The 27,136-nt window shown below is 47.9% G+C and overlaps 1 protein-coding gene across 1 annotated transcript in view; it reads left to right on the top strand.

Annotated features, from left to right (window-relative positions):
* The first annotated feature begins 14,937 nt into the window (after window positions 1–14,937).
* Window positions 14,938–27,136, top strand: part of kaznb (kazrin, periplakin interacting protein b) — a 41,704-nt gene continuing 29,505 nt past the window's right edge. The window contains exons 1-2 of the mRNA XM_084705956.1: window positions 14,938–15,283; window positions 15,830–16,034. Of these exons, the coding sequence (XP_084562082.1) occupies window positions 15,281–15,283; window positions 15,830–16,034 (208 nt within the window). The 5' untranslated portion in view covers window positions 14,938–15,280. The remainder of the gene's footprint in view (window positions 15,284–15,829; window positions 16,035–27,136) is intronic.

Below are 27,136 nucleotides of genomic sequence, written 5' to 3'. Positions count from 1 at the left end.
ATGTCAACATTTGAATAATTGAATGTCACCTCGTTCCATGCGAACCATAAATAATTGAATCTCCTCTGTTTCTCTGAAGCTCGGAATGAAAGTGAGCTGTGAAGTTGTTCATTAGTGTGAGCCCCCTGTCATGGCATCATGTGCTCTACAGTCATGGGGCCTGGTACACTGATAGAGCATACCGTGCTCAAGCGTTCAATGATCTATCTGTCAATCTTAGATGGATGGATTGGAGAGGCACATCCCACCACAAGGTTCTCTCTGCAGCTCTAGAATGTTTATTCTCAGCATCTATCATCTTTCACAAGGTAATTTAATGGAACTGATATTGACATAGTTCTATAGCAAGAAGTCTCCTCACATCCTGTAGGTAAGCGATGGTAAAAGGACAACTGTCATGTGATCTGTCAGCGTCGCCCGGGGGGACTTTAGATAGTCTGTCTTTGCACTTTCTCTCTCCCCTCTGCGTCGTCTCGTCTCTCTTCTCTTCTCGACGTGTTGATGAATGTTTGTTGACCGTTGACACCGTGATGTATTTGGGTTATCTATTAGCTGTGTCATAGACTTGCCTCGATAAATACAGAGCCCCCACCCACCCCACCCCCCCACCCCCCCGCCGCCACTGTCGCACACATAACCCAAGTGGCACTGCTGGCATTGATTAAAGGGAAAGTCATTCAGCGAAAGGCCATCTCCGTCGCCTCAGCACGTCATATGCATGCCCGGATGAAAGATCGTCCGCCTGCAGTCAGTTTTCTGCAGTTTAGGAACAGAGCTGCAAGCTGATGGATGAGCGAGTGCCCGGGCCATGAATGGTCTAATGACTGTCTGCGGGAGAAGTTGGTATTAGGAAAGTTTCGCCGACGTTTAGCCAAGCATCCTGCGCAATTCAGAATGACAAATCAGCCCCCCGTGTGCCTGGTGTTCCTGTATACTGTATCTCTTATCTGCTCCTGTACTGTAGAGTGAATCTTAGATAACCTCTTCTGGCCCCTCTGTACAGTACCTCATGTTATGTAACTTTCCCCTCAGGAGGAGTGGGACTGTTCATCTCCAGTGTAGAAGATTCTGGGGTAGTTCTAATACTTCAACTGATGTGGCATTGAAAACCCAGATCTTCCCCGAGATAATGAATTTCCTGTTAACAAAGATTATTCCAGCTTTTTGAAACAGTGTACAGTACATGCTGAACCGCAGTGGAGGAAGTCTACTCCTTAATGCTGAGAAAGCTGTGTTTGTCTGACAATATTCATTGAGCATGGAGCATCGAGCGCCGGTAGTCCATCTTTTTCCCCTTCCTCTGTGAGTCAGGTCAGTTCTCTGTGAGCCATGTCAGATTCCAGCCAGTTCCTGACAGATATTTGTTTCAGAAGCAGGACAGGAGCTCCGCCCCCTCTTGTCTAATTGTCAGGACTTGCAGATTTCCAGCCAGCACAACCAGAAACCATGCCAGCCGTACCCAGCAGCCACGCTGGGCCAGCCTGCCTTTCAACCAACCTGCCCTCACCTGTCTGTCTTCCCGCCCTCATCTGCCTGCCTGTCTGCCTGCCCTCTCCTTTACTCCCACAGGCCCTGCCTCAGCATCACAGAGGAAATATAACTCCCTAAATGCGGACAACGGGAGGGGAAATGGGGACAGCTGCATGTTCTAGGACTTGTACTTTTATGCTGAGCGCTGCCCTGATTGTGGCGTCTCCTCCCTTACACCACTGATCTAATCGAGGGTCATTCGTTCAGTGTCGGGACAGTGATTAGTGCCACCAGCGGCTGACTGGGATTGTGGTCTGGGATTGGACCGTTCTGGTTGGTGGCTGCCTTCCCTGTTTCCTTCTTTACCGTCTTCTTCTTCTGTGATTGGGAAGCTGAAGTTTACAGCAACTGGTGGAGCAGGTGTCCAATCTGAAGGGAGTGAACAACAAACACTTGGGAGGAAGGGAACATTCTGGAAGGGAACGGGCTCTTCAGGGAGGAACCCCAGTACTGTGTATGGTATCTGTTTGTGCCATTGGAGCTAGCAAACACACACAAAAGCAGAAACCTGAAAAATAAAACTCAAATGAATCATAAGCAACTGTCATAAGTGTTACCATTTGGATGTGGAAAATCAGAAAAAAACAACCACTGATAAGTTTAACCCACTAAAAGGAAGAAATTGCATTAAATCATTGGCAAGTATCGAAATGGTCTCCCTTGGAATCCTGTCCCAGAATTGATTGGCTAATTTGTCATTTGCACGGATTAATTATTTATGTCTCTGGTTGCCGTGGAGGGGTGACTAATCAAATGAGTTTCTCTGGATGTGAGGAGGCTGTGGGTTGATGTAGCGTAATACTATGTTGCATTAGCACCATGGCTGGATAAGTCACGGCAGGGTCTCAGCAGAGAGCTACTCTGGTGACGGCCTCCAGAGAAGTACTGCTGCTTACTTGCACTGTTTTCTGTCTGCCTGTCTACCTGCCTGTCTGCCTTCCTGTCTCTCTCTCTCTCTCTCTCTCTCTGTCTGTCTGTCTGTCTGTCTGTCTGTCTGTCTATCTGCCTGTTAATGTGTGTAACAGATAGCTCTGCCTGCCTCGCTCTGGCCTTTCAAAGCATGAAATGATTACTGAATGGATCATGGATTGGGATTGGAAATTTGTGCAGACCTTGCATATCCTTCTCTCCATCTGTCTCACCTTATGTCACTATGCTCAGGGTCAACTTGGGAGGCTATTTCAACACCATGTCATGTAGAGAGAGTTCATAGGGTACACACTGTATGTGTTCTATCACCATGCCCTCAGAATGGGCTCTATAAGCCCAGACCAAGGTAGTCCTCTACAACAGGTGTAACGGTTGGCGATTAATATGTGTGTATTGAATATGTTTAATGTGTTTCACAAAGTGTAGGAATTCAGCAATTTCTACTACAATACAACTTCAGCTCATCATTTTATCATTGGTGCAATACATTCCGTTTGGGGGGAGGTGTAAGTTTGATCTATTCTATTACCAAACCCTGGCACGGGCCAACCCTTTAATTAATTATTGACCAATCAAAGCTTAAAGGGGCGACATGAGGCAGGAGCCCAGAACAAGATGAATGGAGAGGGAGGCCGGCCATCGATCTGTGGATGTTTGGGGATTCATCTTTCAGTCCCGCAACCTCTCCTCAACTCCTGGAAAGGATATGGATGTGAAAGCGATGCACATAATGAACTAATAAACTCCTTGACACACACACACACACACAGAAAGAATGACCCAAGGTGAGGTAGAAAAAGTGGAGATTTGCTGGCCCATCTCCATTTAACTACTTGGAATCGATTCATATCCTACCGTATTATTTGTCTTTTTTATTACTTTACTTTGTTACTTTGAGCCTTGCAGTTCACTGAAGAGGGTCTCAAACACAATGTTCCTTCCAATGAAGGGATAGTTTACTCCAAATACACTACCCCAAGCAACCAAAGTATATATCTTAACACTGTAGCCTTTACTGTACATTTCCGCAATAGCTCACGACAGGCCCTGGTATATGGTGATAATATCACAGCCAAGGTACTGTTGTGAGATATTGTTCAATATCCTACGGTTAATTTAAATGTCAGTATATTTTTATATATTCCAGGTAACGTTCTTACGTGTATGACATCTAACACTATTCTGCTAGGTAAGAGAAAAGAAAATTACTGTTCTATGGGAGGAAAACTCAAATGCTTCTTTCATCTACCCTCAAGTGTCTTTTATCTCTTGTGAATGTCAGTCAATACATTTTCCACCTTCAGTTGAATGAAAATCATGACCAACCCCCACGCACTCTAGGTTTGATAGAGTGGGTTTCCTGTGTGAAACAGAATGAAAGAGAACACACTACCCTGTAAAGAGCTGAGCTGGTTCCTTTTCCAGCGCCATTGCAGTTTTAGCGCTTACCAGCCAATACCCACATTACAAACTACCTTTGCACAGTAGGTCTCTCAAAAATGGAGAGAAAATAAAAACGACTGGAAAAAAAACCACAACATGATCTGTATTGGATCCGGCTGCAGATGAGCCCTGTAATTACATATCCACGATATCTGATGATCACGTACCTGTAAAAAGAAAAACAACAAGAATAGCCCTCTGCTGTAGTTCATATTTCCGAATATCCCATTTCAGATATTTCCGCTTGTTGAGTGATATGTTGTAGCTCTCGTCCTTGTTCTCAGTTTTATTTTAGTATATCCTCTCTCTCATTGAATACGTTTTCATTACACACAGGGCTCAAATCATCCAACCTTTGCTCTAGACCCATTGAAAGATCTTAGAAAAGGAATTGGAGGGCATCGGCTTCCAAAGATTGTGTGTTTGTGCGTGTGAGCGTATGTACGTGAACGCCGCTCATTTTGTCCCTGTATCCATAGAAACCTGTCGCAAACTGTAGCTTGTCACAGCATGGAGCCGGGCCGGGTCACCGTGCTGGGCTCTGTGGAGCCGAAGGGAGTCACCTCAATTTCAGGGAGCATTTTGATGATATGAGAGGTCTCTGCCTCTTCACGGCTCCAGCTTCTGAGTGACAGGCCGAGTGATTGGGCTGCTGAGAGCTCTCCTGGTTGTTATTGTTGTTGTGTTGCTGTTTGTCTGGCTGAGGTGGCTTCAGGGTCATGTCTGGGACTGCTACTGGTCCTGGACCTAGGAGCATTGATAGACAGATAGCAGTAAGATTGACATAACCTCTAGTGACTGTGGCCTCTGTGGTGTCTTCTTACATGTGTGTGAGTGTGTTTAACTGGACTAAAGGAAGGAAGAGAGCCAGAGATCCTATCCTGGATGCCGAGGGAGAGAATTTGTTACACAGAGCAATGTCAGATTTAGCCAATAGGCCAACAGGCTGCCAACGAGCCACACATCCTACAGTTGCCAGAAACGGTTTCAAAGTGAAGATGTGGGGCTCCAGTTTGCTTTGTTTTTTATATATTCAGAGACGACCAAACATACACAAACAAAACCATTAGTTCATTATTAAGCACTTTATCTCTAGCTGAGATTCCTTCTGGTGCTGCGGTTGTGACTTCCCATGGAGAACTGTTAACTTGAATAATTCATGAGACAGCATAAGCCAGTGCATAGACAAAAACATGCACACATACATATATACACAAACACACACTAAGTCATAAACAGCCATCGGGACATGGTGATGAATGCACTTTTTCTATCCAACTGCTCCATACCACCCTTTTCCTCAGGATCTCAAGCTGACAAATACTCAAACTGAACTTCCAGCATCCCCATCTCCTAGGCAGGCCCCTCAGTAGAATCATTATGCAGGGCCAGCATGTTTAGAGAGTGGAATTAGGGCTGGGATTCTGCTTATCAAAGCTCCGAAGCTCCCCCTTGACCCCACTCTGAGATTCTAATGCAGTCTGCCTCTGCTGCGCTCCTGGGGAGACGCGGGGTGCTAAATGACTTTTCTCTCTATCTGATTCCTGACAGAAGCAATCCCACGGCCGCGGCCAGCACAGGCAGGGCAGGCGGGCGCTCAGCCCCCCTCCAGCAGCTCCTTCCCAGGCTCAGGTTGAAGGGAGAAATGGGACTGCTCAGGGACTGATAACAGACGTCTTTCACAGCGGGGACGGGCATTGGTGGTTCTCCATCCAGGACAGCCAGGCTTCGTGCTGTGTGTGACTAGAGGGAACGTGGTATTGCTCGGGGCCAGAACAAGGATTTGAACCTCTGCTGTCTATGTATTTTGTAGACAGTACTGTGTTCATGCTTTGTTTATGTGTTCATTTGTTTCATTTAAATCTTAATTTAACCAGGAAGGGCTCGTTAAAATATAAAATATATTTGTCAAGATGCCATCGAATATAACAACAATACAAGATACAAGAAAAAAAATAAAAATAATCATATTGCGTAAAAGAAGAACACAATGACCCGAGATTTTGGACAATATCCTTCAATTTAAAACTAATTTTGAAGGAGTTCCAAACTGATGAGCAGGGTTAATAAAAGCACACAGTATTTAACAAGCAGGGAATGGTACCTCTGCACCTGATTACACACAAATGTGAGTTTTTATTGTAAGCATGGTACCATGGCTTGACACCCAAGTCAAGCAGGACCCTGTTTGTTAAACAACATATTAAAATAACTTCATTTTTAGCTGCTGCTGTTTTTCTCCATTTGATGGTAATTGGTAGTAGCATGATAGGACAATCATGCACATCTGTAATCTGATGTAATCTGGTGTAATGTAATTAAACTGAGAGCCAGTCTAGCTGTAATCCTCGGTTGGTCTTTGGGGAGGCAAGTGATTGGAGGGTCAACTGGCGTGGGCAGGGTTGGAGTGCTTATAGGAGTATCTACCGTGACCAGAGTCTGGTGGAGTCCAATTAACTGCTTATCTGCGGAAAGGAAATGTTTTTCTTATCTAATATCCACTCTAACAGCCACAGTGGTGTTTGTAGTGATGGGATTACCTGGCCCTGGAAAGCCTGTATAGCCACTGTCACACCTGGGCCCAACACAGTCATGAAAAACTGGCATGTGCCCTTGGCTTGGTTCTAGCACACTGACTCTAACGGAGGAGTCCCAACAAACACAAACCTTTCTCTGCTTTCCTGTACCTACATGGTGCTATAGACAGTATTGTGCTGGACTATATGTATGCAAGAACTTGAATAATAACTGTGATTACATTGTGGCTCCTGATAAATAATCCTGATCTCTGGATGGTGGTTTGTTTCTGGAAAGAAACCCACTCCAGCGCTTTCAACCAAACCCATAGAAAAACTGACTTAAAAAATTGTATTACTGTTAAATTCAGTGGCGGTCTAACCATGACAAGGTCCAGTTCTGCTGCTCTATAGCTCAGGTGCTCTACAGCTCTGCTGCTCTACAGCTCTGCTGCTCTGCTGCTCTGCTGCTCTGCTGCTCTGCTGCTCTGCTGCTCTGCTGCTCTGCTGCTCTACAGCTCTGCTGCTCTGCTGTTCTGCTGCTCTGCTGCTGTACAGCTCAGGTGCTGTTCTGCTGCTGTACAGTTCTACAGCCTGCGCCTGTGTCATTCAGGGGGAGACAAGGGAACATCGGAGGAATTCATTGTAAACTAATCTTTCTTTACAGATGCTCCAATGTCCAGTGACTGGGAACAAAGCTACTATAACAAATGAAAAAATGGCAGGGTATTACAATGAAAGTGTTATTGCACATGGGTCATATGCATGTCTGAGCTTTCTATGGTATTCTAGCCTCATGGAGTTAGAGAAGGCAGTAAGGAAGGAAGGAAGGAAGGAAGGAAGGAAGGAAGGAAGGAAGGAGGTCAAGAAGGAAGCAAGGGCAAAAAAGCAGGAAGTGAGACAGGTGTGCTGGTAGCAGGCGTGACTGAGGAGGGGCTTTCTTCTCTCCAGAGAGTTGAAGGGGCGATGTGTTGCCCACTTCAGTCTCATTAAAATGAGTTCTGGTTCCACCAGAAGTGTGTGGATAAGCATCGTCTTTAGTGCAGCAGACCCTGGGGGTAAGCCCTATGCTTTCCACTTCATTTGTCGTTTTTGCTCTTATGTTAACACTCATGTGCTGCACCTCAGAGGTGTATGTGGAACTGCTCCAACCCATGTTATCGTGTTACAAGCATGAGGAGTGGACTGCAGAGCGCTGCAATTGACCTCAGGTGAACCTGCAAACCTGCCTTCAGATTTGACAAGAAACAGATGATTGAACTGGAGATTTGCTGTCAGAGCGTACAGTGAAATTGGTCTTCAGAAATTGGAAGTTGAAAAATGTCAGTCATACTGACATGCAATGAAAATCCATTGTCGGCATTTTTGTGCCGTACGAATGCATTTTTGGTCAAAGTAAACAGCAAGCTCTATTGTGACACACACACACACACTCAGAGAGTTCAGCTTGAGGACTTGTTAGTATTCATGAGAGTGACCATGCAGTCCACCCTGCTCTCTCTGAATCCTCCCAGAGGTATCCCACCACTCTGTAGGTGGGATGACTGGCTGGCTGACCATCCCTCCCAGCCTGCACTGGGACCGGAAGAAACGATTGGAGTTGAACCCCGGTGGCTTACAAATCTAAAGGTCTACCACCATCCAATCGAACTTCCTTGGAGTAACTGCTTCATCATGAACATGGAACTCGGAACCGCATCCATTATCTAATACGAGAGTCTCAGTACAGACTCTTACTTGGTGATCGAACAGGAATCTTCAGCTACCCGAAGCATTCTTTGGGTGCCATTAATCTTTGTTATGCCTTTAGCGGGAACAGATGTTTTTTTTTTTATTGGACTTTACACTGTGTTTTAATTGAAGCTCTCCTGCATCTGGAACCAGCGGTGATGTGATCTGCATGCCGTGCTGGTCGTCTTCTCAGGGACGAGATGACGCACCGCATGTCTGTTTGTACAAACAGGATGTAACGTGTCGTGTGGAGGACGTGTGTGCGAATGTGCATTGTGCCCTTTTCAACTTAGGGAACCCACGAGTCTCGTTAGAGGGTCATCATTGCATGCGCTGATCCAGGAACGACGGGGAAGGTCAAGGTCATTGATCAGCCGAGGCCAGCCGAAAGGTCAGCCTAGTGGGTTGTCTGTGAACACTATGATGTCATCGACAGATAGAATCAAAGGGGGGAGTGGAGGGAGGGGGTCTATACCTATAGGAATACATATCTTTGCGTACAAAGACATGGCTTCAAACATGGTCATTGTGCCTTGGTTCCAAAACAGCACTGTATAAATGAGTATGTCCCACAGGGCTGTAATTCAAAATATCTTAAAATCTGGTCAAAATGTCCCCTCCCAATATATTGATATAAAAAATATATAAATGTGCTATGCTACGACAAGCAACCAAGCACGCTGTCTGAAATTATCATTAAAAATGTAATCATATACATAACTAAACGTATAGTGGTTCTCAGGGGGGGGATCCTCAGACCCCCCGGCAGATTTGGTTCCCCCCAATGTTGACTCCATGGCTACGGCCTTGGTATCCCATGACTTTCTTTACACGTCTTCATGTGGATTTAGTGCTGTAATCACTTGCAAGTTTGCAACCTTATAGAACGGATTAATCTCGGATTTAGACAAACTCATTGGAAATGGAGATTAATTCAACTCCCGGCTCCCACCAAAGCATTTGGAAGTTATGTAAATCACACATATTTATAATTATAATTTGAATCGCATCATATCCATTAAATACAAATGCTATAAAAGCACCTCTTCAGTCCTATTTTACATCTATATTCATTTGCATCTACCACCCACCTCTCTCTCACCAGTTGAGATAAAGTACTATAGCATAACATGATTGGACATCCTTCCTGCACTCACTCTCAAGCGTGACTCAGCCATATTGCGTCGACTAATTAAAACAATCAAAGGCCTGCTGTCAGCTTGGCAGTTGTCCTGTGTGTTGAGGCTTGTGTCTAATTGCCTAGCATGTACATTTCTGGCAGTGGGGCTGTTCTGTTTTCCTGGCCCTACCTCTAAGTGTTGTAGTCTTCTAGACTGACTGCTGTGTGTGTGTGTGTGTATGCCTGCATCTGACTCTCAGAAACGGCAGAACAATATTTTGACCTCATTCTCTTGCTTGGCAAGTGTTTTTATTTTTAGAGTCCATATCTCCTTCCTAGATCTGCTCCTGAGAAGCAGTGCTGTATTGAGAAACGAGTAAGACCCCATTAGCATGACAGTGGATCTCTTCTGGATAGGAATGTGGAGAGCATGGATGGGAGATGTCGCTGGGGGCTGCAGTGTAATTGAAGATTATGACATAGATATATTAACACAACGAGAGGAGAGAGGCAAGAAGACAAGAAAAGAAAACGACTGAGAGGAAGAGACAGGAAGGTTCATTTTAAAGAACTGAGGTTGATGCCACTGAGAAAAGACCCTTAGTCCTCGGAGAGATACATTCAGGATAAATGTATGCCCAATATTTTATATCAATATGATCCCATCTGTCAATCAACTTTGGAGTGTGATGTTTATTCAGCGGTGATCAAATTGGTGTTCTTGTCTGATGTTCTCTTCCTAGTCAAATAGCTTGGAAATTTGACTGAAATGTGGCTGAAATGTGACTGTCACTGTAACCGTATCATAAACATCTAACCAAATACATGACTAAAACATAGTTTTATAGGGTTACACGGGAAGTCCTGTGGATTCACAAGGATGCTCATACAATGTTCTCCCCTATTTTCCAGGCATTGTTCTACTTTAGCAGCTACATCAGCAGGGTCTATCCATCTCCCCTCAGTCAGGCTCTGGTCCTCAGCTCCGCTCCTGAGGGGGCGTGTCTCCGCCCGCCTTCAGCTGCCCGCCATGATGAGCCAATAAATAACTCCACACTTGCCATCAATCAACCGGGGGAAGCTCAGCTCTGTCACTGCATCTTCTATGGAGGGATCACCTCTGTATACGGAAAGGAGGAGGGAGGGTAGGAAAGTGACAGAGAGAGACACAGTGAGAGAGCAAAGCACAGGAGAGATGGAGAAAGAGAGCGTGAGAGAAGTAAGAGGTAGAAGCAACAACAAAAGTGGACCCTGTTCCTGAACCCTCAATCATCTTTTCCTGGTGTTTTATCTTGCATGGATGGAAGAAAAAAAAAAGCACAGGACTGATGCCAGAACAGCAACCCTAACCCTATGTGCCCTGAAATCAATGCAGGAAAGTGTCAAACCAAACTTTGGGGGAAAGGGGTGAGAAGGAACCCCAAAGCTCCTCTTGATCAAGTGTAATCCTCTGATCCTCCCCTCCACAGCTCACCTGCAGAGCAGACAGCCCCACTGTGGAAACCCATTTTGAACCCGATTCAAAACCTTCGTGGGAATTAAACTTTCCATTTCTATTTGGCCTTGGTGATACCGGTACACCTATCTCCCCCTATGTCCCAGAGTGGAGTCTCCCCGTAATCATATCTACTTCAGAGAAGACATGAGCACAGTGATGGGAAGGATTACAACATTGGGCTTCAGAGAAGCAGTGGGGTGTGTGGGCTCAAAGTGATACGCTCCTGTTGTGTCAACATCAGCCGCTAGTGTGTGATCATCTCATCATGGTCATGGTGCTGGAGAGAGGCAGCACACAGCCAGCAGGGGGCAGCAGTGAGAGAGAGCGAGAGAGAAAGAGAGAGAGAGAGAGAGAGAGAGAGAGAGAGAGAGAGAGAGAGAGAGAGGTAGTGTGTTTGGTTCTTACAGTACATCCATCAATACGCTCAATTCTTTCAGATTTGTTTGCGACCTGCTATTTCTTCTCCTCACTCTCTCATCTCCTCACCCTTCTGCTTCCTTTCTCAACCTGACCAACATACAAACAGACAGGCAGGCAGGCAGGCATGCAGGCAGGCAGGCAGGGAGATGGACAGGGTTGTGTGGTATCTAAAGCCTCATCAGGCCCTGGCCCAGAACTCTCCCACACTGCTCTTATCTACTAGCAGAGACATGGTGTCAGAGGCAGGCGTGTGGAGGGGCACCACAGCTATCAGGGACAGTGGGAAAAGAGGGAGAACGAGGGACAGAGAAAGAGGAGAGAGAGACAGAGAGAGAGAGAGAGAGAAAGAGAGAAAGAGAGAGAGAGGACAGGACAGGACGGCGTCAAAGTGCACGGCTGAGCCCAAGTATCCAGCAGGGAGGCAGGCTAATGTTGATTGCACCAGTAGCCCGCAGATAGCAGGGCTTGGGGTGTGAACACGCCACGGTGGGCGATCAACCCTGTTACCCTGGTGAATTAGCTGGGAGAGATAAGGCTGGGTGGGGGTGATGGAGAGGAGGGACTGAACGCAGCAGCCTCTCTCCCAGTCAGCTCCTAAGCCTCGGCCACCGTCTGCTCAGCACAGATGCTTCTTCATCAGATCAGACCTCTGCATAGCTCTGCTCCACTGCAGCCGGGGAGGGCTGGAGGAGGAGGGGGGGGATGTCCGGGTGCCGCACAGCGCAAGACGTCAGGCTGCTGTTGCATGGTTTTCCCTGACCAGAACACAAAGCTTAGTTGTTGGATTGCTTTGAATGGGGAGGCTCTGATCCACTGAGCGAGAGAGAGAGAGAGAGAGAGAGAGAGAGAGAGAGAGAGAGAGAGAGAGAGAGAGAGAGAGAGAGAGAGAGAGAGAGAGAGAGAGAGAGAACAGAGAAGTGTCAACCAAACAACAGATGAAGAATGAGAGTTCAGTTTCCGTTTCTTTGCTATCAGCTCTGTTCTCCATCAATGCTCCTCTGTTCCATCGCTGGTGACTTTGCACGTGTGTGTGTGCTTGTGTTTGTTTGTGTGTGTGTGTGTGTGTGTGTGACTGAGGAAAGAGTGACTGAGAGTGGGTAGAGCGGTAGGGGAAGGGGGGGACATTTTCTTCCAACTGTGACATTTGCATAAATACATTCTCAATCCATCCGTTAAAAAAATTCAGATGCAGATCTTTAAGATGAATGATCCTAAAATATCCGTGCTCAACACACTGCTATGCAGTGGGGAAGGAGGGGGTCAAGGGAGTTTACCATTGTAAGAGAAATTGCTTCCAGCCTTCGATGTTTCCGTTAACGGCTTGGTTGTTCCTCACATCCCCTCAGGCGTGTCACCATCTCCTGTGTGTCTCTCCCACTGCGACACCGCCAGCTTCATTGTGCTTGACCATGGACATGGTGGTTTACACAGGCACCTGCCCCACAACCACAAAAAGAAGTGGTGTCATCCAACTTCGATGAGAAATTCATTCATTCATTTGAAATATAGACCTCTACTCTCTCTCTCTCTCTCTCTCTCTCTCTCTTTTATCTGTTCTCTCTCTCTCTGTCTCTCTTTCTGTTGTTCACACACAACCTGTCTTTTCATCATGACGTACTCCTCCCCAGCACCACAGAGGCCTTGGGGTGTCTACTCTGTCCGCATCTGTACGCCCAGTTCTCCCTGCAGGGTGTGGCACTGCGTGTGTGTGTGTGCGTGTGTGTGTGTGTGTGTGGAACAGGGACGTGCTATGAGACTAGGATGCCATGCAGGAGATGAGAAGAGCCGCTGACCCAACACACGGCAGAGAGGCAGAGCGTTTCTGTCTCATAACACACCTCTCTGCTGCACTTCACCATTAGGGATGTCTCTCTCTCTCTCTCTTCCTCACTCTCTCTCAATCTCTTTCTCGATCTCCCTCCCTTTCTCTATCCTTTTCTCTCTCTCCACCCCTCTCTCTTTCACTTTCTCCCTTTGTCTGTAATGCAGACATTTAATACAAACACACACACACACACACGTACACCACAGTTTCCCTTTCTCTCTGAGTTCATGAGGTGTTTGTTGGTGACACATTGGAGAAGTTCCCTGTTAGACCCACTGATCAGACCAGTATAGATAGTTGACCAGGGTCTTGCATCACTCTTCTGTTGAGGGGAATAACAGAGAGCATTCCAGCTGTACTAAGGTTGAATCAATATTCAATTAACACAGGCAGACAGCGGTGGTGACTGTTTATCAATTCCTCTTTTTAACAGCACATCCATGGCACACTTAATTACACTTCCCATTAACCGCACCAGGCAAATACAAACAAACGGCGAAAAGATTTGGCCCCAAAGTTTGGATAGGCGAGCAGGTCTGGCAGGATAGAGGGTGTGGGAGGACAAGGGGTGGTGGAAGGGGAGAAAATAGATCAGATGGAGAGTTAGTTGGGGTCATGTACTCTGAAGAGCTGCAGTTGGTTTGTGCTGCTTCCACTCCGTCAGAGAAACAGAGGGGGACTTTGTGTGGCTGACATTCCATTACCATGTATCCGCCGAGTATTAGTCTGGCTATTGATGATATATGGGTCAGTATGTGACCCCTGGCCTGTAGCATCATTGTCCAGGCTCACAGCCAAGGGTAGAAAGACAGGCTGGCAGGGGGGTCACCTCTGGTAGACATGTAGCCTGGCCTGTAAACCCTTCTAACTGTCACTTTGTTTATGTCTAGTGAAGGAGAACCATTACAATGACACAATAGGGCAGGGGTCGATTCAGCAAGTGTAGGCTAGGAACAAACACATCAAGTCATTGCTCCTACAGAATTTATTTTAGAATTTCATTTCATCTTAAACTCGGCCGATTGAACTGACTGCTGAATTGATCGTTCAAAAATAGGCTTTTTTTGAACTTGACAATAATTGAAGGAACCAGGCCCACAAAACATTGTGGTTTATTTCCGCAGTAACCTGGATATTTACACCCCAGGGTCCTCACATCCATGCCGGTTGTCACGCCGTCCTTACTGTCGATCACAGGACATTCATCACAACAACCGTGATCCAAAAGAGACAGACTGACCCCCTGAAACTGTGACAGCGATCTGTCGTTGCGTACCACAACGAAAAAAATACGATCCTTGCGGGTCTGCGTCTAACTGCAACTCGAGTCCCCAGTCAAACTAACGTCTCTGTATCTCGGCCAAATGTGAATACTCATGTGCAAACTCGAATCACACCCCCTGGGCCCAGACATACGTCGTTCAAGCCCAGGCATGGCACAAGAAAGAGAACACAGAACAAGAGGAAGACAGGTGCTCTATTGTTCAGAATAGATAGTAGTAGAGACGTAGTGAAGTTGCGTGGTGGACCGTTGTACGGTATTGGTTGTGCTCTAGAGTGTTTTTGGAGGGATTCTCTGTCTAGCAAACAGTGGTGCAAGATGCACTACAACTAGTGAATTGATTTGTGAGGATTTGTTTGTCAGGTTTTTGTGTAAGAAAAAGTAATCCTGCATTGGTCTACATCAAACGAGTGTTCTAGTTCTCTCTCTGTATTCGACATCTTTTTTTTCTGTCCTCTGCTAAGTTTCTGTTTGTTCTGTGTGTTGAAATGTTTTCCCCTTAGTCTGAGTAGAGCCAGCCCCCTTCCTCTTCTGAAACGTGGGGGTGAGCTTTCCATGGACAAAGGGATGAATATATAATGAATGGAGAGAGCGGGGGACGGAGTGACAGAAAGACAGCGGGGTGCGTGTGTGTGGGAGACAGAGAGAGGGAGGGAGAGAAAGAAAGGGAGTGTGAGAGAGGGGCTGAATTAAAATTCAGCACTTGACAAGTGTTTGTCATAGGGACTAACCTTCCAGCCAAGCCCTGAGAGAGAGAGGAGACAGTGATTGAGCTGCAGATAAGAGAGGAGAAAAGAAAGAGAGAAACAGATACCAATCTCTACTTCTTTCTCGACAAAAGACGGGATTACTGACTTGCTTTCAGAAAGAGGATGTAGGGTGCAGGATACTTCACTCTGTAGTTACAGAGGCTCTTTGAGGCAGGACCCAGGTTTGGTCTAGTCTGGTCTCACCCCCACACCTCCCCCCCGCGGTCCCATGGCACATGGTACGTTCCGTTTAAAAGGCAGCATGTCATCCCTGTGTGTGCGCTGGGTGGGATCTCTCTGAGAGCAGCTGCTCACGGCACACTTTCCTCGGCGGGAACGCTCACTTTCTCCTGTGCCTGCTGGGCTTCATTTCCCTCCTCTCTCTAATCTGTCTCTCTTTCTGCTTGTCCCTCTTTTACTCCCTTTATTAAGCTCGCTCGCTCTCTCTCTTTCTCATTTTTTCTCCCTCAAGACTCTCTCCCTCCCCTTCTCTGTGTTCCTCTCTCTTTCCCAGTGTGTAGTGAGTGGACAGTCACACCGGCACTCACGCAGTAACAGGTATCCAGCCTCTCTGTAGCGCTGAGAGGAGGACAGGACTGCGGGCTTCTGGTGTTTTTATGTGCAAAGAAGAAGTCCAGGAGAGAAGCGGAGGAGGTGGTGGAGGAGGAGGAGGGAGAAGAGAGGAGAGCAAGGGGGGGGGGGGGCGCAGGACGAGGAAGGGACTCTGCATTGTCCTCTGATGCACCCCATGACACCATGCTGCACTGTGTGGATTTGCTCCTCAGGGGAAAATCCTTAAAATGATGGAGGACAACAAGCAGCTGGCTCAGAGGATAGATGGCGCCATCCAGTCTGCCAGTCAGGAGGTGACCAACCTGCGCTCTGAGCTCTCTGCCACCAGCCGAAGACTGGCAGAGCTGGGAGCCACGAGCCCGCCTGCCCTGGAGAACCACAAACATAACCACCACGGGGACAGCCTGCGCTACCGCGGTGAGTTCCATACAGCATGTGTGTATGGCTGCGTGGCTGTCGCAAGAGTAAGAGAGAGAGAGTGTGTGTGTGTGTGTGTGAACATAGGAACATGTGTTGCTGTTTTGAAAGCGAGTGTGGGAAGTATTTGGGGAATGTGTTAGAGGGTGATCTCATTCCAATGCTTCTGCGCTAGTTAACTTCCTCCTCTTTGAAACAATCCCTGGCCTGACCGTGGAGGGCGGTAGGGGGGGCAGTGGGAATGAGAAAGTTGTTACAAGCAACTCGAACAGGTTAGGGTAGACTAGAGCTGAGGATAGGGCTGGGGCTGGGACCGGTGTAGGAGCCGGGTCTGGGACCGGGGCCAGGATGGGGGCCAGGGTGGGGGACAGGGTGGGGGCCGGAACAAAACTGGGACCGGGCCAGGCTAGGGACTGGGGCTGAGGCTGGTTTCCCAGGCAGCGGTTATGTCTCTGTAGCCTTTACTTGGTGTGTGTGTGTGTGTGTGTGTGCGCATGTGTCAGATTCTGTCTCGATTTGTGTGTGTGTGTGTGTGTATGTGTGTATTGTTGCGTAAGGGTCCAACATGAGCTGAAGTCACTGTCCAATCTCCTTCATGGGAAAAATGGATGTATGTGCTGAAACACATAACCTTTAAGAGTGTTTATATTGTGACAGATGCTGTATGTGTATGTGTCCAGTACTGTAAGCAGTCTGTAAGGAGTTAAAGTAGAGGTACCGGTGACCTCAGCTGCAGATGAGTGATGTTTGGGCACGAGGTCCCGGGCAGAGTTGGCTGGTCACTGTGAAATATCACCACCTTACCTCGACTATTTAAACAGCTGCCAGTAGCTTGTTAGCATCCCCACTTTAAGGTCTGACCCAACTGAATAGCTTTTCTGTGGTGCCGACAATGAGAGATACAATTTGTGGTTTAATGATTTGAGTCTATCCTCTAGTCTATCATATCCTCTTTCTCCTTATTCTTCTATTATTATTATTCTATTCTATTATTATTATTCTATGTTCCTTCCCTTTACTTTCTTTCTTTACTTTATTTCGCTCCCTCCCCCTCCAGCATTTACAGCCAGCTATGGCCCCACATTCCAGTGGTGATGTCATGCTTCCTGTTCCACTGCTGTCAGGTGACTGTGGCCCATCCAAGCTGATTAGGCACAACACCAAACAAAGCGAGGCACGACCAGGGCCCAGTTCCATTCCAGAAAAAAAGGGTTCTCTTCCTTTGGCCTACAGCTGCATTTGTTAATGTGGTATTTTAGGCCAGGGGTCACCTCAATGAGTAGGTGTAAACTTCTGCTCCCTGGCCAGCCTTCCTGTCTCAGTTTGCCCAAGGCTAGACCAAGGCTATAGCCTGGCTAGAACTACAGTGTGCTCCTCTCCCTGTACTCAGATTAAAACGGCAGGTTTTAATTTGGAATATGGATTTTTTTAAAAATATTTTTTCTTTTTATTATATATATATTTTAATGTGGTTTTATGTGATAGTCCTTGGAAGAAAAGGAATTCAGATGACCTCCACAATCTCTTCTGATGCAGAAACAAGGCGTTTTGTGATGTAGGCTATGCTGTTAGAAGTACGGAAGACCAACATAGGTCCTGAGCTGTACCAGGTGTACCAGCTGTGTCCTGGAATAAACCTTGCTCATAAACCTTGAGCAAACCTCTTTAGGATTGTCAAATAATGATGGGAATCATTTTCTCAGGAAAAATGAGAGAGAAAAAAAGCAGTGAATGCAAATCTGCAATAGCTGTCTATCCATATTAATAAGCAGGTTGGTGACGTGTTTACAATGTGAGTTGACGTGCCAAAGGAATTAGCAACCGGTTGGGATACGGTGGAAATATTTGCAATCGTTTCAGCAATTTTTATGGAAGTGCCAACCAAACAGTAACCACCATCGTGTCCATGATTATACAGGACAGGTTGAAGTCCTACGAATGAGTTTCACCTCTATGGGACCTTAACACCATCACTGACAGATGTCAAATAAGTCTATAAAAACAATTTCTCTGCTGCCATCCCTTGTCCTTGAAGTCCGTCTGCCCAGCACTCGGATGACAAGAGACTAAATCACTGTACGGTGGACGCAGTCTCAGAGTCCCCCAGAACCACCATCCTATGTGGCATCCTACATGTCTAGTATACCATGTGACATGTCATCATGTCCTGTACTCGTTTTCTACAAGTCAGCAGACTACAGTATAGCATCATGTAAGTCAGTGTGCTTAAGTACACCACAGGGCAGTGTACTACAGGTCGGTATTCTACAGCATTATGTAATTATACTAAAGTACATACTAAAGACAGTATTACAGTCCACTATCCTAATGTACAGTATATGACAGTACAGTAGTCTGATACACATAATACTGCAGTCTAGTATACTACAATACAATAGTCTAATGTACAGTAAAGTACATCACAGAATAAGAATGTTTAGAAGTCTAATGTACAGTATACTAACAGCACAGAATACGAATGGACAGTCGTCTAATGGACTGTATTCTACAGTCCACTCCAGTCCAGACTCCAAGGCCCTCTCAGTGGTGCAGGGCTGCCTGTTCCAGATGATCCTGCCTCCTCCTATTGCAGTGACTGGCAGTAATGTATTCAACTGGGTGGCGATGACACCCCCGTATTATTGGCTACTATACTCAATCCATCACTCTGTCTGGTGTGATCTGCTCAGCATACCTAAACCATGCTGGTGTTTCTCCTCCTGGGGACTACATTACTGTCGCTTGGATACATGTTTAGTGGGAGGAGAGAGGAGGGCGAGAGACATCCGGGGTGTGAAATGTCTGCTTCACACCCGACACATCTGGGCTGGGGAGAAGCTAGCGCAGAATGGAAACATTTGTGTCCTCCTAGAAAACAGGGTTGTAGACGGGCTGTTCTATTATTTATATCTCTGGCTGATCACTGCCCTGCAGTCATCCAGAGGGATTGACTCTCTCTCCCTCGCTGTGTGTTTGTAGGCATGAGTGTGTGTGTGTTAATCACAGACAGGGAATTTGCCAGTAGAACTCAAAGAACAGAAAGCTCATAAGACACAGCCCTAAAGCAGCCCACTCATGAGAACCGCAGACTAATCCTGGTCCAAATCCACCAAGAAATCCCCTCCCTAGAAGTGTTGTAGAGGTGGTTAGAGGTATACCCTTTCATGAGTGTCATAATAGGACCAGAAGAGAGTGGTTAAGCCTCCTCTCTTTCTCGGCAGAGGAGATTAGGCGGTATCTGGAGTATGTGTGGAGCGTCCATGTTGTCGAGTTCTGCATTCAAAGTTGTGAGGCAGTGTGACTTCTCTCTCATCCATCTGGCCTGAGTTTGGGAGCCATAGCTAGAGGCCCCACATCTCTCATTACCTCATGGTGAGGCACATGAACAGTCTCTCTCTCTCTCTCTCTCTCTCTCTCTCTCTCTCTCTCTCTCTCTCTCTCTCTCTCTCTCTCTCTCTCTCTCTCTCTCTCTCTCTCTCTCTCTCTCTCTCTCTCTCTCTTTCTCTCTCTCTCTCTCTCTCTCTCTCTCTCTCTCTCTCTCTCTCTCTCTCTCTCTCTCTCTCTCTCTCTCTCTCTCTTGGGCTCTATCTCTGCACCGATCTCTCTCTCCCTCCCTCCCTCCCTCCCTCCCTCCCTCCCTCCCTCCCTCCCTCCCTCCCTCCCTCCCTCCCTCCCTCCCTCCCTCCCTCCCTCCCTCCCTCCCTCCCTGTCTTTGGACTTCCTTTTCACCCCGCATGTAGAGAAAGTAAAGAACACACTGTGCCTGACACCCTTCCCCCTTCTTCCCCTCCCCCCAAATTCCCTGCCCGGCCTCCCTCAACCACGCCCTGTCTGTGGCCAATGCAGCATGAGAGGAACTGTGTCCAAACAATAAGCCAGAGGCTGTCCCAGAGCCGCCCCCCCACTTTCTCTCTCTCTCTCTCTCTCTCTCTCTCTCTCTCTCTCTCTCTCTCTCTCTCTCTCTCTCCCTCTCCCTCTCCCTCTCTCTCTCTGTCTCTGTCTCTCTCTCCTAGAAATATAATTCTAAAAAAAAGCCTTACCCCCCAGAGCATGGTCATTTGAACAAGAGAACTCCCTTGGCACCCTCTAATCTGACCCACATGGCATTTTGATAAGCGATTCTCATGGACTAGCATGGCAAGGTCAGCTCTCAGAACAACTCTAAATTCCTAAGGGACTGATCCCCTCAAATTGTCCAGTAATATCCAGGCCTGGTTCTAATAGGTGGACCGATGAGGGATACTCTCTGACAGGCCTGTACTAGTGTGTCGTTCCTCCCTGCAGCATATAGAGAATGGTTACTGTACAGTAACATTAAATCAACCATTTACCCTCAAAATGGCCTCTCGGCGTGGCACTCATATGGAGATCAGAAAGCTAATGTTTGACAGACATTCCTCTGTTTAATCCAATCAGAGTCACTGAGTGACCAAGTTTTGTTTAATGACACCCCCCCCCCTTCCTGTCCCATTTTGGTTCCCACATGATTCTGATTAATAGTAAAGAAGCATTTGTACTTCCGGTGTCTCACAAGGTCGTAGGTCAAGAAGAAGTGAAGAGAGGCGCTTCTTCTCCCCCCCTCTCAGTCCTCTTCTCCCCCCCTCTCAGTCCTCTTCTCCCCCCCTCTCAGTCCTCTTCTCCTTCCCTCTCCCTGGCCCCGACTTCATAACATTAGAAGCAATTAGAGGCGATTAACTGCGAGGGAGAGAGAGAGCATGTGTGTATGTCAAAGCGAGAGAGCGAGAGAGAGAGAGAGAGAGAGAGAGAGAGAGAGAGAGAGAGAGAGAGAGAGAGAGAGAGAGAGAGAGAGAGAGAGAGAGAGAGAGAGAGACATTCTAGACAGGAAATCAGACCATAAGCTGCCATCATGTCCTTTGTATGATGCTATCTTGTATCTCCTGTTGTGGGAACCTAGTTTTGATTAGCCTTGTGTGTGAGAGGTGAAGCCTTATGGGATGTTGGTGGGGGATTTAGTGTTTCCTGCTCTGGTGAGCAGATCTATATGATCTGACATGTGTAGTTCCAGTTTCAGGATCAGGACAGGACCAGACTGAGGTCCTGGACAGACCAGCTCTCTGAGGAATGAGCTCAGTTATACAGTCGAGATTCGATCTCAACGTCTACTCTTTTTTTGTCTGGTTTCATGAAATATACCTTCAAAGATGGGGGGGGGGAGATGGAGAGATGAGTTTGGACTGTTGATCCCATGCTCTCTGCTCATAGTGAGGGGTTCAGAGGCCCCCGGCTAGCTGTGGTGAGGGTCAGGTCCCCCCCCCCCCTTCACCTCTTTCCTTCTCCCTCCCACCTTTCTCCGCAGGAGGTCCAGATAACGACCCAAATCTAGGAAGCCAGCGCCCCACTCCGACTCTTCTCTGCCCATCTCCCCCTCACATCCCACCCTCCCTTTTCACCTTTCACACACACCCACACACACACACAAACACGCACATCTAAGAACACGCACTCCGTCACTCATTCAGTGTACAATCACAGACACACAGTCGAAGACCGGGACCACGAGGGGCTGAGTTGTGACGCGAAGCACAGACGAAATTGAAGTTACTCAACCTTAAATCCTCCACTGACATTTGTTGCGATCGACTCCCGAGTTGGAGCCGCTCTCTCGTGCATCAAATCAAGATGTCACTACTCTCTGGCTCTCTCAGCAGCCCTCCTGTCATCGAGCGAAACACAGCTAGATTTACATCGCGCACACAAAACCTCGCCTCCCCCCACAGCAATGCAGCGACATGTGGAAACATCGCATCCACACTCACGTTCACTTTGTATGATGCATGATATTGATTATCAGCTCAGACACACTGAGAGACTGACATCCGGCCCAGCTGGTAGCCTCCTCTTCCCCCCGTGAGTCTACCGTCCCTGGAGGATGACGCCAGGCCTCTCTGTTTGCCTCCACAAGAGGAGGCTCCGCACAAATATTTAGAAGGGCAGTAATTACACCGGCTTGCACCGTGCTTCCTCTCCACGACCGAGGATGCACACAGCCACATGTCGACAGGCACGCACGCAGACACGCGTACAAACACACCGTCAACATCGGCACGTATACACGCTGACATGCACACTTGCACGTTCACACACACGTGCTTACACGGCTGTAAATGGACATTGTTAATCCTCTGAGGTGTGTGTGTGTGTGTTGATTCAGACCAGATGTGTTTATATACCCCTCCACCCCTGGGGGAACGGAACTGTACACACTCTCAGGACAGGTTTTACTAACTTGTGGTCTGGCGGGTCAGCTCTCCTCATGGCAACCAAGGTCGTGTCCGTACCATCACTGAAACACCCTTTAAACTACTGAGCACCACCCACATCAATCTACCTATCATCCGATCGGAAACCCATTTCCCCAGAAATCCCTAATCTTACGACACCTCGAGATTGAGATCATGAGAATCAATTTTTTGCAAAGCTCTAAGTTATTTGTTTGTGGTTAGGATGATAGACATGGACAAACTGATGGGTCATCCAATTACCAGCAAAGTATTTTTTGCATGCCCTCTTCCAAACAGTTTCCACGGACAACTTCAGGTCAAGGAATCCCCACTGTGGGACCAGGTACGCCCCTCACGCTGTGACTGCCCCCTCGTTGAAAACGTCATCCACCTCACGTGATTTTTCAGTTGCCCCATAATCCTCAGCTTGTCTATGTTGGGCTTCTCATAGAGGACTTCATAGACAGGGGACAGTAGCCTGACGTTGTCATACTCATAATTCTAGTCAGAATATGAGTCTGAAAACTCTCCGTTGGGCTGTGACAGTGGGGCGTGTTTCAACCAAACTCATAAAACAAATGCCTCTTCACTCAATTGGATAGACCTACAACCAATCAGAGCAACATAATATGTTGTTTGTTGAAAACAAATTCAACCCAAGAGCTTTTTCGTGACGTTGTTGATTATGTTACTGTTGATCATCTGTCCATCATCGTATAAAGCCCGCCCTGGCAATTTCATTGGTCCACCCAGATCCTGGTTTTATGTAGTTGTTCCCAAAACGAGACCCTCCAGACCCAACTTCCCGACCAAATGTTTTTGTGGGCGGGGAGAAGTTGGGTTGGCAGCCAGGCTAAGGGGGCAGGGGAGAGCAGCGGAATCTTCCACACTGGCAGAAGAACAATGAATAGCATTCAGTGTGGCCGGTACTGGTGGAGCATGTGTGGTTGGGGGGGATTCAAACTGAAGGCTATCCCACAAAGTCCTCTTAATTAACCACGGCCAGAGTGACTCAGCTGCTCATCCCATCCAGGAATGTGCTCTCAAGACCCCAGAGTGCTTCTGTTCCAGTGCTCATGAATATCCTGCCAACTTTCCACAACCCAGTGGGCAGGTGGGCGGTGCCACCCGAATGGCAACAAATGGCTGACTTGAAATTGGTCAATTTCACCAAATGACATAGTGCCTCTCTACCTTTGCCTGGGGTTAGTCTGTAAAGGAGAGGAAGAGAGGGAAGGGGAAGGGAGACGGGGGGGGGGGGGGAGGCTGTGCTATGGCAGAAAGAAAGAAAAGAAGTTTAACTAGAGTAATCAAAATGAGAGTGGGTGATTTACAGTGTCTGATGGCTGAGTAGGACAGAGAAGTAAACCTAGAAGTGAACCAGACACTGGACTGTTCTCAACGGGCCCTGAGGCTGAGGCTGGGGGGCGGCCAAGGAGAGGGGAGGGGATTGATTTTCTACCCCAGTCCATTAAACACACTGTCTCAGGACTGTGGTAAAGCAAGCATCATTAGGAGGGCGGGGGAGTGGGGGGAGGTCTGCGGCTGTGTGTGCATGTCTTGCAGGTGATATACACACCTGCAGGTAAGCCAGAGTTGGGCGTTGATTCTCTCTCTCTCTCTCTCTCTCTCTCTCTCTCTCTCTCTCTCTCTCTCTCTCTCTCTCTCGCACGCTCGCACTATCGCTCGCGCTTGCGCTCTCTCTCTCTCTCTCTCTCTCTCTCTCTCTCTCTCTCTCTCCACTCCCTCAAAAGTCCATAATCAACAGTTACGTAGGTAATACCTCTCGGGTCAGTTCATCAATGCTGCCATCCCAGGTCAGACTTTGACCTTATTAGTCTGATGGTTGACCTTTTCAGCTCTCCGCTGGGAGCCCGGTGAGGAGTCAAGTGGCATCCCTATGTACATAGCCTACTGTTCAACCTTTATGAATAAATAAGAAGGTAGGTGTTCGTCTGCAAAGTGATGTGCTGCACTGTGATTAGCGCAGCCTGTTGATCTTTTCTGTGGCGTGAACTCAAATGTCGACTTCAAACCATGGTCCTGGTTGTTTCAATGGCCTGGCCTTTAATTGAGAGTAAAATGTCATGTGATTTGGCACATCTAACGGGTTTTTCAACCAGACTGCCCATGTTAACTCGTTTCATTTATGCATCTCTCCTGTCTGTACACCAAACGAAGACATGCAGGCCTGGGCCAGAATCAAACCCGTCTCGTTGCTTCACTCCCTGTGCCTGCGCCTCGTCCATAGCTGTTTACAACGTGAGCAGGGCTACTCGGTCGGCGTTGCCTTCTCAGCGTGAGAAACGCAAGGTGTGGCGTGAGAGCGTGTGAACTGGTTGAAATGCCTGTGTCTCAGCGGCAACGCGTGAGAGTTGGCATCCCCGCACCCTTCATGACTTGCTGTAATTTAGGAACATACTGTAGTTGGGTCTACAGCCGAATTCCCCTTAGAGGCTCCAACACTGAATTGCTCAGTGTTGGATGGATCTGCTGGTGTCTGCATAAGACACCAAGATACCGAGCTGAATGCCAAGAGGGGTCATTCTGTAGAAAGTCGAAAGCATTTTCTCTCATTGTTCCGTCCAAAATATTTCAAAACATGAATTTTCTGAATGGCGTTGTGTGTAGAAGTGTGAGAAAACAACCTTTCATCCATTTTGAGTTCTGACTGAGGTAAAAAAAAAAAGAACAAAAAAGAGGGTGGCAATCACCTTTTTTGACGGCCCTTGTACCTCTTATGCAGAGCAGAGAGAACTGAGTCTCCCTCCGGTCAGTGTGCTGCTCCTCGCCTTCCATGGAATGCAGACGGCAGAGTTGAGACCGTTCAGGCTCCTCTCTCCAGCTCCCAAAGCAATCAAGAGGGGGAATTCCGCCGAGTCTGGTGGGTTTGGGTCTAGAAGCCTCCCCTGTTACAGTACATTGCTCAGAGGTTTATGGTTACACGGAGTGCACTTTGTTTTCGAGGCGGGAATATGGGAATTTGACTCCTGTTCCGAGTGTGTCATCCGTCTTTTGCTGATAAACTGTTTAGACAGCTTGAGCAAGGCCATCCACACATTCCTCTGGTGTGTGACGTGGGTTCAGGCACCGTGGCCAGCCGGTTTGCAGCGTATTCTTCTTTAGGTATTTCATTGCTGTCTGAGCTGATGAGAATCTCAATGGTTCAGCTCTTCGTTCAAAGGGCTTGGGTGGGTGTGTGTGTGTGTGTGTGTGTGGTTGGGTGGGTGGGTGTGTGGACTCGGATGGATCATCAAGGAGGATTTGTGTTGTTTGCTTGGTTGTAAGAGTAATTAAGCGTTGCAAGTCTTCCCTATGGATGGGGCAAAAAGGTGCTTTTGTGTGGCGTTCATCAGAGGTCGTAAGGCTTTCTCCCCCTGCTTCTCTTCTGTCTCAGTTTCTTTGCTTTCCCTCTCTTTGTTCAAGTGTTGTCCAGAACAAGCGGCCTTGTCCAAACTTGATTTATATTCCTGTACAAGCACAGATGGTATTTGTTGTGCTTGATGGGAAAATGTTTTTGGCTGTGGTATACTGCTTTTCCAGATGAGAGAGAAAGAGAGACAAGGAGAAAGGGAGAAGGCGAGTGAGAGAAAGAAAGAAAGAGAGAGATTGAAGAAGAGAAAGAGCGCGCGTGGTGGTGGGGGCGGGCGGGCGGAGTGGACGGCGTGGGTGAGTGAGTCAGAGAGTTGACATAAGGCTGGTAGGCAGACAGGCAAACAAACATGCATGCATACTGTATAGGCAAACATGCAGATAGAGGTAGACAGGTGGACAGACAAACAGACAGACACCAAGCAGCCAGCAGAGAGACAGAGAGAGAGAGAGAGAGAGAGAGAGAGAGAGAGAGAGAGAGAGAGAGAGAGAGAGAGAGAGAGAGAGAGAGAGAGGGGAGGGAGGGAGGGAGGGGGAGGGCCATAGAGAAAAGCAGAGAAGCGTGTACTCCAACACTGTGGGTGAGCAGACTGACAGCTGGCTGACTGACAGTGTGTGTCACAGCTTATTAGGTTCCTCTGGTCGTGGCTCCTCTTACTGGTGTGAGGTAGAGCTGCTGCTGGGGTGCCTGCTGCCGGAGTTCCATCGGAAGCACTGAGGCTTGTACAGACCGGCTCATCTTGAAACAAACTTCCCTGTGTGCTATCTGCAGCAAAAGTAAGAAGGTTTTCTGTAGGAGCTGATCCTAGACACACATACAAACACACACACAAACACACACACTCACACACACACATAAACTCACACTGGTTGTGTGAAGAGACATTGGATGGCTGAAGAGGCTGATATCATGAGTCTTAGCTTTATCCCTGTCAAGTTTGCCCTCCCTCCCTCCCTCCCTCCCTCCCTCCCTCCCTCCCTCCCTCCCTCCCTCCCTCCCTCCCTCCCTCCCTCCCTCCCTCCCTCCCTCCCTCCCTCCCTCCCTCCCTCCCTCCCTCCCTCCCTCCCTCCCTCCCTCCCTCCCTCCCTCCCTCCCTCCCTCCCTCCCTCCCTCCCAGTCTTTGTGTGATGTGATCAGGATTGACACCTGCTTTCAAATCCCTTAGTGCTGTCACCTGATCAAGCTGTCAGAGGACTAGTGGAGGCTCCCGTCCAGGAAGTGTCATAATCCCAGTCAGACCTGAGCTTCCTAACACAGCCTGTATCCTCGTGTTTCTGTGTGATGCCACCGCTGCACTGCAGAGTGGCCTGAGATAGGCACAGTAGTCTCAATGACTCCCAGGCTCCATGGCAGGGAGACTGGGGAAGATGTTTGTGTGTGTGTGTGTGTGTGTGTGTGTGTCTGTGTGTGGGGGGGGGGGGTAACAGGGATGGTGAGGGTAGTGATGGAGGAGGCAGGATGATGGTGGGGGTGGGGATGTTGGGGGT

This window comes from Hypomesus nipponensis, chromosome 9, assembly GCF_054491055.1.
Source record: "Hypomesus nipponensis isolate SF chromosome 9, ASM5449105v1, whole genome shotgun sequence".
Classification (NCBI taxonomy): Eukaryota; Metazoa; Chordata; class Actinopteri; order Osmeriformes; family Osmeridae; genus Hypomesus; species Hypomesus nipponensis.
Note: the sequence above shows the minus strand (reverse complement) of the source record. Positions and strands in the feature narration are given on the sequence as shown.